This window comes from Phoxinus phoxinus (genome assembly GCF_949152265.1).
Source record: "Phoxinus phoxinus genome assembly, chromosome: 14".
In the NCBI taxonomy this organism is placed as follows: Eukaryota; Metazoa; Chordata; class Actinopteri; order Cypriniformes; family Leuciscidae; genus Phoxinus; species Phoxinus phoxinus.
The window spans coordinates 9,695,112-9,709,946 of NC_136889.1; the positions used below are offsets into that span (position 1 = coordinate 9,695,112).

General features: G+C 37.0%; 1 protein-coding gene across 3 annotated transcripts in view; it reads left to right on the forward strand.

The window, feature by feature from the left end:
- dctn1b (dynactin 1b) overlaps nucleotides 1-14,835 on the forward strand; it is a 32,220-nt gene that overhangs the window by 4,818 nt on the left and 12,567 nt on the right. For 2 of the 3 annotated variants that reach the window (XM_079634273.1, XM_079634272.1), the window contains exons 2-8: nucleotides 3,676-3,927; nucleotides 4,027-4,105; nucleotides 4,197-4,228; nucleotides 12,870-12,890; nucleotides 12,977-13,150; nucleotides 14,203-14,400; nucleotides 14,500-14,704. In XM_079634273.1, coding sequence (XP_079490399.1) covers nucleotides 3,700-3,927; nucleotides 4,027-4,105; nucleotides 4,197-4,228; nucleotides 12,870-12,890; nucleotides 12,977-13,150; nucleotides 14,203-14,400; nucleotides 14,500-14,704 — 937 coding nt within the window. In that variant the 5' untranslated portion in view covers nucleotides 3,676-3,699. Of the gene's footprint in view, nucleotides 1-3,675; nucleotides 3,928-4,026; nucleotides 4,106-4,196; nucleotides 4,229-5,556; nucleotides 5,578-10,871; nucleotides 10,890-12,869; nucleotides 12,891-12,976; nucleotides 13,151-14,202; nucleotides 14,401-14,499; nucleotides 14,705-14,835 lie in introns of all 3 variants that reach the window. The other variant, XM_079634271.1, reaches the window with a different exon arrangement.

Genomic DNA, 14,835 nt, shown 5'->3' on the forward strand with positions numbered 1-14,835 from the left:
AAAAGACTTTATCTTGGACTAAAAGCATTTTGTCAGATCAATTAGATTCTTTTAACTTGATTCCAGCCCAAATCCTAATATTAAACCTGAACCAAAGCCTTATAGTTCAACTTCATTCTCACAAGCTGACATGGTTAAATGTAGTAATAACGTCCTGTCTAGATCTCCAGACATAAATCTTATGCCATTTTCCTGTATAAAACATTAGACAGCAGCATTATGAACATAAAACCCCAGTTTAAATGGACTGTAGGGAATAGTAATGCATCCCCACAAAGATAGTAAAACCTGAAATCATTTACATTATGGGGAGCAGCCAGCGAACACATTAATAAACTTACCAGACATGTCTTAATTACAACCTAAAACTGCAAAAAGGTTTGCGTGAGGAATGGTTTGGGTGGGTTAGAAGATATAAAGGTATAAAAACAATATAGGTCAATAAGTCCCCACCATGCTAGAAAGGCACAGGTGTGTGTTTATTTATTCATGTGAACTTATTCTCTGAAATATTTTTGTAGATTATTAGAGGTTCTATAATAGAAGAGGTTAGTTACTAAAATATAGACCTATATTTAATATTTACACACTTTCACATTTTAATAAATACATTTGGAGAAAGATTTGATGGACTGCATATAACTGATTCAGAAACAGAAAATGACACTTATCTTAAACACTTATATATTGAAAAGCTCCACTTCTCCATTTCTGATTCTTTGGCTTTTACTTTGGGTTTTTTTTAACAAGCTTCACAAGATCTATTCCAAAAATGACATTCCTTAATCCATAGTTTTCAACCCTTACTGACACAGTTAGTGCCTTATTTCTGCTGAGTCATACGTCAGTTTTCCGTAACTCCTGTCCTGTGCTCACAATGTATTATTCAGCTTAATCTTTCAACATTAGTCAGCAATGTCATTAAATTAAATCTGTCTGTGTAATGAATGCATATGTCACCTTGCAGTGAGCTGCTGCCAGTCTTTGTACAGGTCTGGGTTTTCAAGTTGCGAAGAGGTCACATCTATCATTTGTGTTCTCTTTCTATTGTTACAGTGTAACCTAATGTTCCCACCTCTTTAGAGTTTACAATCAGAGTCAGCAAGAATAACAAAACACTGCAAATATTGTGCCTTAGTTAGCTTGCTACCTTTACGTGTCTGGTGCTTATTTTTAGTTTCTGAAATAAAACTCATTTTGGACCCTATAGCCTCTGTGTGATTAGAGAGAGTTCAAATGACTTAATAGAAGTGAAATGGAGCAGGTCTCTCAGGATCAGCTGTTTGTGTGTGTGTGTGTGTGTGTGTGTGTGTGTGTGTGTGTGTGTGTGTTTCTGCACACTGTGACTGCAGGTAACATCTGGAGTCTTCTGCAGTAAAGATAAAGGCTGCGTCACAAACTTTTTTTCAGCCATGAGCTCAGGTCTGAGTGCTCCTAAATAACCCCCAATTGTCCTCTCAGACATGCAATCTGGAGGGCATGAGAGACTAGTACAGATACCTAATGAGGAGTCTGCAAATGGCCTCAACTCCCCCAGAACATCCATTCAGTTTGAATCTGATTGGGCTGAGCTGCCAATATACAAATCTGATTGGCTGAATGAGTGCCAATATACGTTCCAATTTTCACTATGTGTGTCACTCCACTTGTCTGTGTTTGTGCATTCCAGAATCCAGACAGACTGTCAAGAGTTTTAGTGATGGGGATTTTTTTTTTCTTCATGTTGCATTATTGCGCCAGTAACTCATTCGTCCATTCAAACGATTCATTCAAAAATGCGAATTCATTACAACGAAACAAATAAACTGCATTTATTAGTCATTGAATGATTAATTCAACTATTTATTTTATTTTTTTTAAACACAATATCAAACAGGATCTGCTGTGACTTCGTTTGGAACTATTTTCATTGGCACAGCAAAAACAGTCAAAGAAACTGACAATGTTGTGTATTAAAAGTAGGGCAGGCAATGTTTTACATAAACACTTTTTGTTATACTGGTTGAAACTTTTTTCACATCCTGATAGCAATCAATAATAGAGTTGGTCTAAATATAAAAAAATACATATATCTTAGAAGTCTCAGGACCAAAAATGTTTTTCCAATCATTGCATTGGGTCCAAATGGAGTGATAGGATTTCCTATCTGCCTGTCAACCTATGTATTTCCATACCTCCGCACAACCGGCTCTAGCAGACATCACACGTCCTCAGTGCGTTTCATGAGGCTGTGCAGAGTTATAGACAGACAGTCACAGAGCGTTGCAAACAAACAGCAGCCGCTTTACAGTTCCTCTAGAAACCAAAACAACAAGCTTGTGCTGCTTTCACGCCATGTTGTCGTAATTACCGTAATTAAGAGATGGCAACATGTGACTCTACCCAGAGCTGGTCACGCCCTCAGACTTGGAATTATGTGTTTCTATGGCAACACTATCAATGCCGAAATTAAACTGCAGCAGTCAGGTGGTACAAGTCAGTGCTGTGGTCTTTAGCCTCCTTGTTAGAGCACCCACCTCCTACGCCAGAGACCCCGGTTCGAATCCGGCTCAAAGCGGGTTAAGTAGGTCCGGTTACACTTTGATACATGAGGTAATTTAACGCTGTCTCTCTTGTCGCTTTGCAGACTCTGCTGTGTGCTGTGTTCATGTGTTTCTGATCGAGGCATGGCTTTGAAAACGCTCTGAAGGGAGGATGGTATTTTATGCTTTCAAACTAAGCTATACAGCTTGCTATTGCCTCTCCGAAGCTGCCTACCCTATACTTTTAAATTTACATTTCTCAACATGAACTTCTTGTTTATTGATCTGTTGTATAAAAGCAGTATCACAGAGTCATGTAGCTTCCTACTCTAATAACTTTTCAGAAATGTCCTAGCCATCGTTCCTAGTTTGTGACGTTTATAACAGAATTAGTAATGGAAGCTTGGATACATCGTATCAACGGCCACCCTTTGGTATGCTTTAATATTACTTTAATATCAAACCAAGTGACAAATTTGTGTTTTTTAGTCAGTTCTCCTCAAGTTCACACATGTGTCCTGGCAGAGTGAACATGATCCATTAACGTTTGACAACCAGAAAGAGTCCAAATTCTTTTAAAACCTAAAAACTTCCTTTAAAAAAGCCAATAGGTTTAATATATTGGATCTAATGCAATGGCATTCAGACATTTTAAGTGACTAAAGTGTTCAAATATTAGGTAACACTTTATCTCAGTATAGTCCACTTTAGACATTCGACTAGCTATACGTAATTTTGTAATATGTCAACTAGTGTTCATTAGAGTATTAGGGTTAGACTGTCTGCTTAAAATCTGCTAAAACTTTATTTTAATGCTCCCCAACAGACATTTACTGACTATAAGTGACTTTGTGAGTATGTCAACTTATTCTTCTAACCTTAACCCTAACCCTAACAATCTACTATCTACTGAGAGTTAGTTGACATGAATTTGCAAAAGAATGAGAGTTAGTTGACATGTAGCCGCAAAGTTACTTATAGTTTGCAAAGCATAATGTCTATAGTGGTCTGTCAAAATAAAGTGTAACCAAAAATGTTAGGGGCACTGTAAGCAAGACCATCTGATCAGTTCTGGCCATCTGGTCTACCATTTTTTATTTATTCAATCAAAAGCTCTTTTTGTCATTCAAGGTTTTTTCTCTCTCATCCTCAGACCACCAGCAGCGGCAGCAGCAGAATGAGTTCAGATGGAGGTGGGCGGCCTGTTAAGGTGGGCTCTCTAGTTGAGGTCATCGGTAAAGGTCATCGAGGTACCGTGGCATATATTGGAAACACCCTCTTTGCCTCTGGGAAATGGGTGGGAGTCATTCTAGAGGAACCTAAAGGGAAGAATGATGGGACTGTGCAGGGCAAACGATATTTCACCTGTCAGGAGAACCATGGTATATTTGTACGCCAATCACAGGTACTCCCACACATGCTTGCTGCTTATAAACACTAACGGGTGTGACGGGTGAAAACATGTACAGTAAATGTTCTTGGAAACTGCTGTGACCTCTTGCAGATTCAGTTAGTTGAAGATTTGGCGGACACAACATCTCCTGACACGCCAGAAGCTGCCACCTCCAAAATGCTGAAAAGAGGTAGGGAATCAGTTTCATGCACATCTGCTTGCAACAATTCCCCCTCCCCCCCATGAAATTGTAATCATCTCATTTGATCTTTTCTTCTCAGAGATAATTGAAGGTCCAAGGTCAAACAAAATGGTGAGTGAGGAAAGGGATCTAAACACATGTTCATAATATTTCTCATACAAACTCCAGTGGTCTTTTGAACAGGTGTTTAGTCTTGCTTAGCCAGACTTTTACAGTTTATTCTGGCCAAGAACTGCCCACTCAGACAGGAAATGACTATCTGACCCATCTCAAAAAGCCACCAATTATATTCTGACTTTTTAAACGCCAGGCGAGTTTATCTGAAATTGTTGATACCATAATAATAGTCTGGTCTGTCACTGGCTATACAGAAATGTGTGTAGTTAGACCCACCTCTGATGACCTTGAAAGTTGTATATACTGCCAACCAATCAGATTAGAGCTCACCATGTCAGGTAGCTCTTGCCATTTTTATGAGTAATATACAGTAGATGGTGAATAGCCTGTGGTGTGTCATCATCTGAGGCGGACTACTTTACGTTAAAAGCATTGCGAATGACCTCTTCTTTCCAGCAGAGGGGGATATAGTAACACTCTCTGGACACGAACGACTGCTCATCCTGTATCTGTGTCTGTAAAAGTGAACCAAATCCCTTCTTATTTTCACGGGGCCACGGCTAACATCAATTTAACAAGCATGTCTTTGCACTTTGTAATTCTTTCCAGTCCCAACCAAAAAATGCACAAACACACATATAGTCCTTCTCTTTATCTCGTCTCTTGTGAAAAAGAAGTGTGCTTAATTCTACTGAATGTATGCAGAGCATTTCAAATCTTGCTATGACATACTATAGCACAAGTGTAGTACTTGATTTTAATTTTAACTTATCCGATATTACATTTTAAATGAATATATTTTAAATGTAACAAACTGCAACTTAATCATTACAAATTTGTGATTACACATATATTTGAATACATGACATACAAGTTTCAATGTAAATTACATTAAAGTAAACTTCAGTTTACCATAAATGTTTGTCACTACATTCGGCAGTACGCTTTAATCATATTTCATAGATAGAATAAAACAAATACAAAATTTTCATTTAATTGTGAATAATATGCAATCAAGTGTTTGGAAACATTACATTCAGTTCACACTTAAGCATATTATTTATCTTTTTTTTTTAAATATGCTAAATACTTCTTTTTCACAAAGGGTCCTAAACCTGCCCTCACTAATACAAACATGCATGCATCTGTTTTTTTTCATTGACTTTTTATAAGGTTTCTGTCTAAGATACAAAAAGATTAGTGCACTGTTTGTGTGGAAATCTTGGTGTGTTTGTATGTGAGAAACATTCATGCTCATTACAAACACACTAACTGATCAAACTTTAATCTGTCACCTCTTCCTCCTCCATCTGAGTGTGCAGAGAGGAACCAAACCGAAAAAGGTGCTGCATGTTTCTCTAACCTCTGTTTCAGCAATGATAATACAGCTCTGCAGTGTGTGTGTGTGTGTGTGTGTGTAGGCCTGTGTGTGATGCGTGTTTGTTACATTGTTTATATTCATTTTATGTACATTTATTCATGTGTGCAAGTGCTTTGCTAGCTGGATGGCAGTGTTCTTTGGCAAATGGATGCTTTTAAATGGATTATATGAATAAGCATGCTGAGTACAATGTGTTTATGTGTGTGAGACAGACCTAGTGACCATGTCAGTGAACAAATTGAATTTGCTTTTGGTGTTAGTGCAGGTATTCACAATTATTTTGTCACTGAGATAGCACATTTCTTAAAAGTCATTTTAAAAGTGAGTTGTGTCTGTGGGAATTTAAATAATATGCATTATTTTCTACATACTAAAGTTTTTAATGCACATTTATTTCTTAATGTGAAAGCTGTACATGTATCATAAAAGACAGGCAAAGTCCTAAATTTATAAATATACATACATATTTATATTGGTTCATCCTCACTTGAACACATTTCAAAACAAATATGAACAGCAGTATTTTCTATCGATATACTATCATTAAAAAATAGTCTAAGACCTCATTGAAAATTTGAGATTCAAAATGTAGTTTACACCTAGAAATAAACAGAAATTTTGAGGATTTTGAATATGTGCGTTTTCATAAATTACACAATTGACTCCAAGCACAATTACCCAATATGCTTACAAAATAAATTAAGAAATAATAAATTGAATAAAGGGTGAAGATTTCAATTGTTTTAGGCTGTATATCACCTCTGGCTACTGTATTTCTACATCACTAAGAAATTATGCTAAAATATATTTTTTTACTGTATTTTTTGTTATTTTTTTACTGTCATTTTTTTAAAGGATTTTGTTCTTTGTAGAGTAATAATTTTGGGCTCCCCAAATAAATTCAGCAAACAGTTCTTGAAATAACCATTTTTAGTGTAAAGAACAATTTTATAATCTAAAGAACCTTTTTCCACTAAAAAGCTTTGTTGCATTGAAAAGGTTCTATGGATGCCATAGATTCTTCATGGAACCATCAATGCCAAAAAGAAGCTTTATTTTTAAGAGTGATATAAACTATGTTTGTTGAAAGACCGGGAGATTGATTCCCCCTGAGCCAAACCTTGTACGGCATCCTGGCTTGTCATTAGCCCACCAATGAAACATTGAACTTGAAAGCCCTGTGTGCGCATCCCTGCATTCTCTTCTAAATGTCAGTGTTTGAGGGTAATGGTATTTAAGAGGATATCTGGTTCAGGCTGTCAGGATTGTTTGGAGCTCTTGCTATGAGGACATTAATAGAGAAAAGGGCCTGTATTTAACTGGCTTATAACCTTCACTTCTTGAAAACAGTGCAACATCAATGAATTCAGCATGACTTTGGTAATAGAAACAAAGCTTATTCAATATGGGGTTTATTTGTTTATTTTCTTAATTAAAGCTAAACCACAGTGTTAACCTTTTACTAGTGATTTTCTTTACCAATTTTACTGCACCCACCAAAGTTACCTGATCTTAAGGATAGTCAGTGATAGTGAAATGGTCATCTTGGTGGAATTATAAATGACTAAAGAAACTTGTTTTGAAACCCCATCCAAAAGCAAACAGTGCAGAAGTTGGCATCATATTTTTGAATACAGTTGCATTATATTGTGTTAACATTTTATATAAAATGATTATATCATATTATTATATTATAGGCTATCATTATATTTAAAAATATCATATTTAATATGTAGTAGTTATGTAAAATTATAAACCATTATAAAATGTTATATATAAAGAATATCTTGAGTACGGTGAATAAACATATGAACTACGCACTGTAGACAGGTTCTGTGATATATTAAACAAAATTTGCAACAAGTGCTTTATTACAGGAAATCTGGAATGTTGTTAAATGTTTTTAGTTTCATTCTAAAATTTAGTTAATTTAGTTATTCATGTTATCATGCAAGTAGAGATGCAGGCCTTAGATATGGCATGACAAATTAATGAAATGGGATGCAGGAAACAGTGAAAGGCCTATTATTCACTTTTGTTCATCCCCCTCTCTGTTTTCTACTACACATCACTTTTCTCTCTTGCAGAGCTGTAATGTGATACATCAATCTGTCTCCATCCTTCTCTACTCTGTTCTTTAATGGATCTGCAAATCATGCTCTAACAAACCACAGTAATGCATTTTTAAACATAGAAACACATTTCAAATCTTAGAATGTTTTATATTGAATTAGGGGTAACACTTTACAATAAGGTTGTACTATATTAGTTAACATGACCTAACAATGAACAATACTTTTACAGCATTTATTAAACTTAGTAAAATGTAAACAAATAGAATATTGGATTTTAAAAATGTATTAGTAAATGTATTATTGCAAGTATTTTTCATTAGTTCATGTTACGTAACCAAAACTAACTTAGACCTCAGCTGACTTTTTTATTTTTAAGTCAAGCCGGGAACAAAAAGATGCCTTTTGTTTTTTGTTTCTTTTTGTTGGCCAGACAAAAGCCAGAGCTCAGCCTAATTCTGTTTTACACAAGACACTAATTCAGTTTGACACCAGCATCAAGCCAGAAGTGCAGAATGTAAGCCAGATTTGGCACAGACTCTGTTGCTATCTGGCTACCTGGTTACCTGTAGTTAACTGTTTGGTGGCTGGGTACCTGTAGCTAACTAATGGTTACCTGTATTTAACTAATGGGAGGCTGGGTACCTGTAATTAACTAATGGGTACCTGTAGTAGTTAACTAATGGGTCGCTGGGTACATATAGTTAACTAATGGGTACCTGTAGTTAACTAATGGTTACCTGTAGTTTCTAATGGGTGACTGGGTACCTGTAGTTAACTAATGGGTATCTGTAGTTAACTAATTGATACCTGTAGTTAACTAATGGGTGCCTGTAGTTAACTAATGGATGGCTAGGTACCTGTAGTTAAATAATGGGTACCTTTAGTAGTTAACTAATGGGTGCCTGTAGTTAACTAATGGATGGCTAGGTACCTGTAGTTAACTAATGGGTACCTTTAGTAGTTAACTAATGGGTGCCTGTAGTTAACTAATGGATGGCTAGGTACCTGTAGTTAACTAATGGGTACCTTTAGTAGTTAACTAATGGGTTCCTGTAGTTAACTAATGGATGGCTAGGTACCTGTTGTTAACTAATGGGTGCCTATAGTTAACTAATGGGTGGCTAGGTACCTGTAGTTAACTAATGGGTACATTTAGTAGTTAACTAATGGGTGGCTGGGTACCTGTAGTTAACTAATGGGTACCTGTAGTTAACTAATGGGTACCGTTAGTTAACTAATGGGTGGCTGGGTACCTGTAGTTAACTAATGGGTACCTGTAGTAGTTAACTAATGGGTGGCTGGGTACCTGTAGTTAACTAATGGGTACCTGTAGTAGTTAACTAATGGGTGGCTGGGTACCTGTAGTTAACTAATGGGTACCTGTAGTAGTTAACTAATGGGTGGCTGGGTACCTGTAGTTAACTAATGGGTACATGTAGTAGTTAACTAATGGGTGGCTGGATACCTGTAGTTAACTAATGGGTACCTGTAGTAGTTAACTAATGGGTGGCTGGGTACCTGTAGTTAACTAATGGGTACCTTTAGTAGTTAACTAATGGGTGGCTGGGTACCTGTAGTTAACTAATGGGTACCTGTAGTAGTTAACTAATGGGTGGCTGGATACCTGTAGTTAACTAATGGATGGATAGGTACCTGTAGTTAACAAATGGGTGGATGGGTACCTGTAGTTAACTAATGGGTACCTGTAGTAGTTAACTAATGGGTGGCTGGATACCTGTAGTTAACTAATGGATGGATAGGTACCTGTAGTTAACAAATGGGTGGATGGGTACCTGTAGTTAACTAATGGGTGGCTTTGTACCTGTAGTTAACTAATAGATGGATGGGTACCTGTAGTTAACTAATGGGTGGCTGGGTACTTGTAGTTAACTAATGGATGGATAGGTACCTGTAGTTAACTAATGGGTGGCTGGGTACCTGTAGTTAACTAATGGGTGACCTATATTAACTAATGTGTGGCTGGTGACCTGTATTTATCTAATGAAGGCTGGGTACCTGTAGTTAACTAATGGGTACTTGTAGTTAACAAATGTGTGGTTGGGTACCTGTAGTGAATGATGGGTACCTGTAGTTAACTAATGAGTACCTGTAGTTAACTAATGAAAGATGGGTACCTGTAGTTAACTAATGAAAGATGGGTACCTGTAGTTAACTAATGAAAGATGGGTACCTGTAGTTAACTAATGAAAGATGGGTACCTGTAGTTAACTAATGAAAGATGGGTACCTGTAGTTAACTAATGGGTTCATGTAGTTAACTAATATGTGGCTCGGTACCTGTAGTTAACAAATATAACCTTATTGTAGAGTGTTACTGAATTAGGATTAGACAATGCTTTTGGGTGTGCATAACTGTTGAACGTATGTAGATATATCATCAATTTAAACCATAAGTTGATAAAACGGGTAGAGTAAAACACGGTCTGTCTACACTCATACTCAGACATGTTCCTGCCGCTACACTGGCCTGAAGAGCCCATAGAGATACTAATGGAGTGTTGCTAGGATACAGGCTAGACTCCCATCAGTCCCTTCCTTTCTCCCTCTTTTCCCTTTTGTTACAGCCTGTCTCTCTCTCTCTCTCTCTCTCTCTCTCTCTCTCTCTCTCTCTTTCTCTCTCTCTCTCTCTGTCTGGAGGGAGGGAGGGAGGGGTGTATGTGTAGTGATGTAATGTACTTGCTAAGCAGCCGTTGGCACAGCAGAGCGGCACTGAGAGCTTATGAGTGGAAAGAGCAGGAGAGTGAGAGATGGATGCAGACAGAGAGAGGCGGCTAATGTTTAGCAGAACCTCAAGGACAGCATTATAATCAGAGAAGTGCTTAGAAAACGGCTCGGTTCTGTTCTTGTTGGAGAAAAAGGATTAGAATTGCTGCAGTGCAAGAGAGGAGAGTCATTTCAGCTGCAGCAGAGACAACCTGCAACACCGTCGCTGTGTGTGTGTGTGTGTGTGTGTGTGTGTGTTTGTGTGTCTAGCACTTGCCAACTGCCGTATGAGTGTTTGTGGCTTTGCTGTGGGCTTGGCCTGCTCTCATCTCGATCTGCTGCTAATGTGACTCAATCCTTTTTCCTGCTCTTTTTCTGCACCTGGTGTGTGTGTGTGTGTGTGTGTGTGCACCTGTTTGTCTCTTTTTTTCTCTTCAATCGTCAATATGATGAGACAGGCACCTACGACTCGTAAGGTACAGATTGTTTACTTCTTCTGTGGCATGCAAAACTCTCAGTGGTTTATTGCCTTAGGGTGTTTGTGATTCTGGAGACAATTTTCTTTTTGTTTTTCTCTGATCGTTGGTATGTTAGCGCAGGTTCTTATTCTCAGCATTGTATTCATTGCTACAAAGTTAATTTGTTTGATTAGTACATTTTGTTCTCTTAATAGACAAGCATAACTAGATCTGATGATATACAGTGGCCACTAAAAGTATTTAACTTGAAAATGTATGAATGTTTTTGCATTTTGAAACAAAATAACAAAACGTGTGGTATTAATTTAAATGAATAAAGCACTTTACAGCAAAATAATTCCTAAAAAGAAGTTTGTTCTGGTTTCAGTATAAACTATATATATTGCATATAAATTATTCTGGTTAGTGGATCATATTCATAGTTGAAGTGAGTTTGATCTTTAAGTGATGCTCAAAACAATTTGGTGTAGAATTTTTTTTTCTAACACAGAAATTTCTTGTAAATTTCACAAAAAATTACAAAGAAATGGCAAGTAACCCATTGACTTCGAAAAATAGTTTTTCATAAGTGTGATTAATCTTTTTATTTTATTTTTTTATTTTTTTATTTATAGACTGTTTCAAAGCATTAACAGAAAGTTACATACAATTAAAGTTATAGTTCCCCCCCCCCCCCATTATAACCCTTTCCGCCAAAATAATTAACCATACATTACATACAAGTTAAAACAACAATAGTAATAATGTTAAAAAGAAAAGGAATATATACATACATAGCCAATAATACAATTCTCTGAAATATTTGTGGTCCATACATAATTATAAAACAAAACCCCAATTGGTGATCATATTTAACATTGATCAGTAAGTGGGAGAGTCTTCATCTTCTCAAAATATGTAATCATGGGTTGCCAAGTCTTGTGTAAAAATTTGGACAGATCCTTTCATTAAATATTTAATTTTCTCTAATTTTAAGTATGATACTAGATCACATAACCACACTGAAGTGTGATTAATCATAAGTGTGACGTTTGGGGCAACTGTTTATACATTACAGTTTGGGGTCAGTAAGATGTTTTTTTTTTTAAAGAAATTAATTCTTTTTTCAAGGATGTATTGAATTGATCAAATTTGACAGTCGACATTTATAATGTTACAAATTATTTCTATTTGAAATAGATGTGGCTCTTTTGATCTTTTTATTAATCAAATAATCCTAAAAAAAAGTATCAGTTTCCACAAAAATTAATATTAAGCAGCGCAAATTATAATAAAAAGAAATGTTTCTTCATCAGCAAATCAGAATGATTTCTGAAGGATCACGTGACACTGAGTAAGGATGCTGAAAATTCAGCTTTGCCATGAATAAATTACATTTTTCAAATATATTAAAAATGGTAAGGTGTTTTAAATTGTAATAATACTTCATAATATTAATATTTTCACTTAGTTTTTTCACTTCTTTTAAAAACATTAAAACATCTTAATGACCCCAAATATTTGTACGGTAGTGTAAACTTATGTAACTGGCATATAGATTTAGAATATTTCACTATTATGTGTATGTACAACAGGTTTGTCTGAATTGTACTATCAGATGATCTGTATAACAATACAAACATGTGCTGACCGCCTGTGTGTGTGTGCATGCTTGTATGTAAACGAGTGTACTTGTTTGACCCAGTTGGTGCCAGGCACTCTGCTCTGTGGGCAGACAGACCGCTTCATAGAGTGGGTTAGTGTTTGACTCTTTATGTGCAAAAAGAGTACTTTTTATTTTAGGGACATGAGACAGACAGCAGAGCTTGTCAACATGTGATGAGATAAACGTGTGAAGGTTACTGAGGCTCACACAGTTTAATGCATGTGCCTGACTAATCTTTATGTTTTCTCCTGTTTTTTCTTTGATTCTCCTTTCTTCATCTTTCTACTAACCCGTGATGGTTATAAATCTGTGTCCGTTGGTCCTCTCCTCAGACCACGACCAGAAGGCCCAAGGTGAGCTCAGTCCTGCAGGTCACATGCATAATTTGGGAGTTATTGTTAGAAATTGAGCGTCAGTGATCTCTGCGTCTCTCTTTCAGCAAACGCGGGCTGGAGTGGGTGTGAAGGTGGGCTCTGGATCAGCGTCTGCTGGAGAGATGAGCAGCAGTGAACCCAGCACACCTGCCCAAACACCACTGGCTGCTCCAGTTATACCTTCACCTGTGGGAAAACTGCCCTCTCCTGGGGCTCCTCCCTTCCCGGGCCCCAGCAAGGTCAGATGCTTTCAGTCACACATGGTTACAGACACAAATTAAACACTGTTTTTTTTTTTTACTAGAATTTGCAAGTGTGTTGCCAACTTGCCATGTATTCATTTTTGCATAATTTGCTCTGTGAAAATGTCTGTAAAGGTTTTCAGTTGTCAAGGTCACAGATGTTGTGAAAGAAAAAGGCTACTGATCGGTTCTCACACGTTGCTGCAATTAAGAGCACGACTCAGGAGAATATGACAAAAACACAGATAGTCTTTAATCCAATAATCTAAAACAAGAATACTCAGGAGAACTAGTAACAATGTAAAACTCAGATGACGAACAATGAACAGAAAGAAATAAAGGCTTAAATACTCAGGGATGTATTCAACTAAACAGAAACAGGTGCATGAAACTAATTAACAACAAAGGAAACTAACTGAGGGGGCTTTCACACTGGCAGTTTAGTTCGGAACGGGGCACGGTTCACATGAAAAATCGCTAATGTGAACGCTGTCATGCGGACCCGGGTGCGCACTGGGGTACTGAACCCGAGACTACCTGGAGGAGGTGGTCTGAACCGCGTGCTGCGGTTCGCATGAACGTGACAGCAACACGGACTCAGGTGCACAATTGTTCAGGAAGTAAAGTGACCTGCGCATGCGTTTTAGCTGATTATGATGTATTTAGTTAAATAAAGCACATGTAAGGGATGATAGTGTTGATGATTTATACTTTTATTGTGTCATTTCTGTAATTTTAGCTGTAATTTTACATATATAAAAAAATTGGCTATGAAATTTTTCCAAATGCTATTAAACATAATACATATTTTGTGATATGTGATGGAAACGAATGAATTCTCCTGTGATGTATCATGTATGCACTGTACAAATATACTAGTTACTAAAGTGAAAAAGTGTGTTGTAGGAGAATTATTTTCTAATAGGTCCACAGGGCCAAAAGTGCCAGTGGTTGAAGAAACACCTAAATCTCTTAACTATTGAGCAACAAAATACAGAACATTTCTCTGCCGTTTTGTTTCTCTCATAATCTCTGCGCTCTGCTTGCAGGAAGAGGAGTCACTGCGTGCCCAGGTGAAGGATCTGGAGGAGAAGTTGGAGACACTGAAGATGAAGAGGATGGAGGACAAGGCAAAGCTGAAGGAGCTTGAGAAGCACAAGATTCAGCTGGAGCAGCTGCAGGAGTGGAAGAGTAAGATGCAGGAACAACAAAACGAATTGCAGAAACAACTCAAAGAGGCCAAGAAGGTATCAACTATATTTTTACTACACAGTTATAGTTCAGAATACTGTATATCGTGATAAGTGTCATTGTGTGGATAATGGAGCTAGCTCATATTAATGTAGGAAGCTAAGGAAGCTCTTGAAGCTAAAGAGCACTACATGGAAGAGATGGCAGATACAGCAGATGCCATTGAGATGGCCACCCTGGATAAGGAAATGGCCGAAGAACGGGCCGAATCACTGCAACTGGAGGCTGACGCTCTAAAAGAGAGAGTGGACGAGCTGACCATGGACTTGGAGATACTCAAACATGAGATAGAGGAAAAAGGTACAAATAAATGATCTAATGCTCACCAAGGCTGCATTTATTTGATTTAAAATACAGTAAAAACAGTTATATTGTGAAATATTATTACAATTTAAACGAAATGTTTATTATCTTAATATATTTTAAAGTGC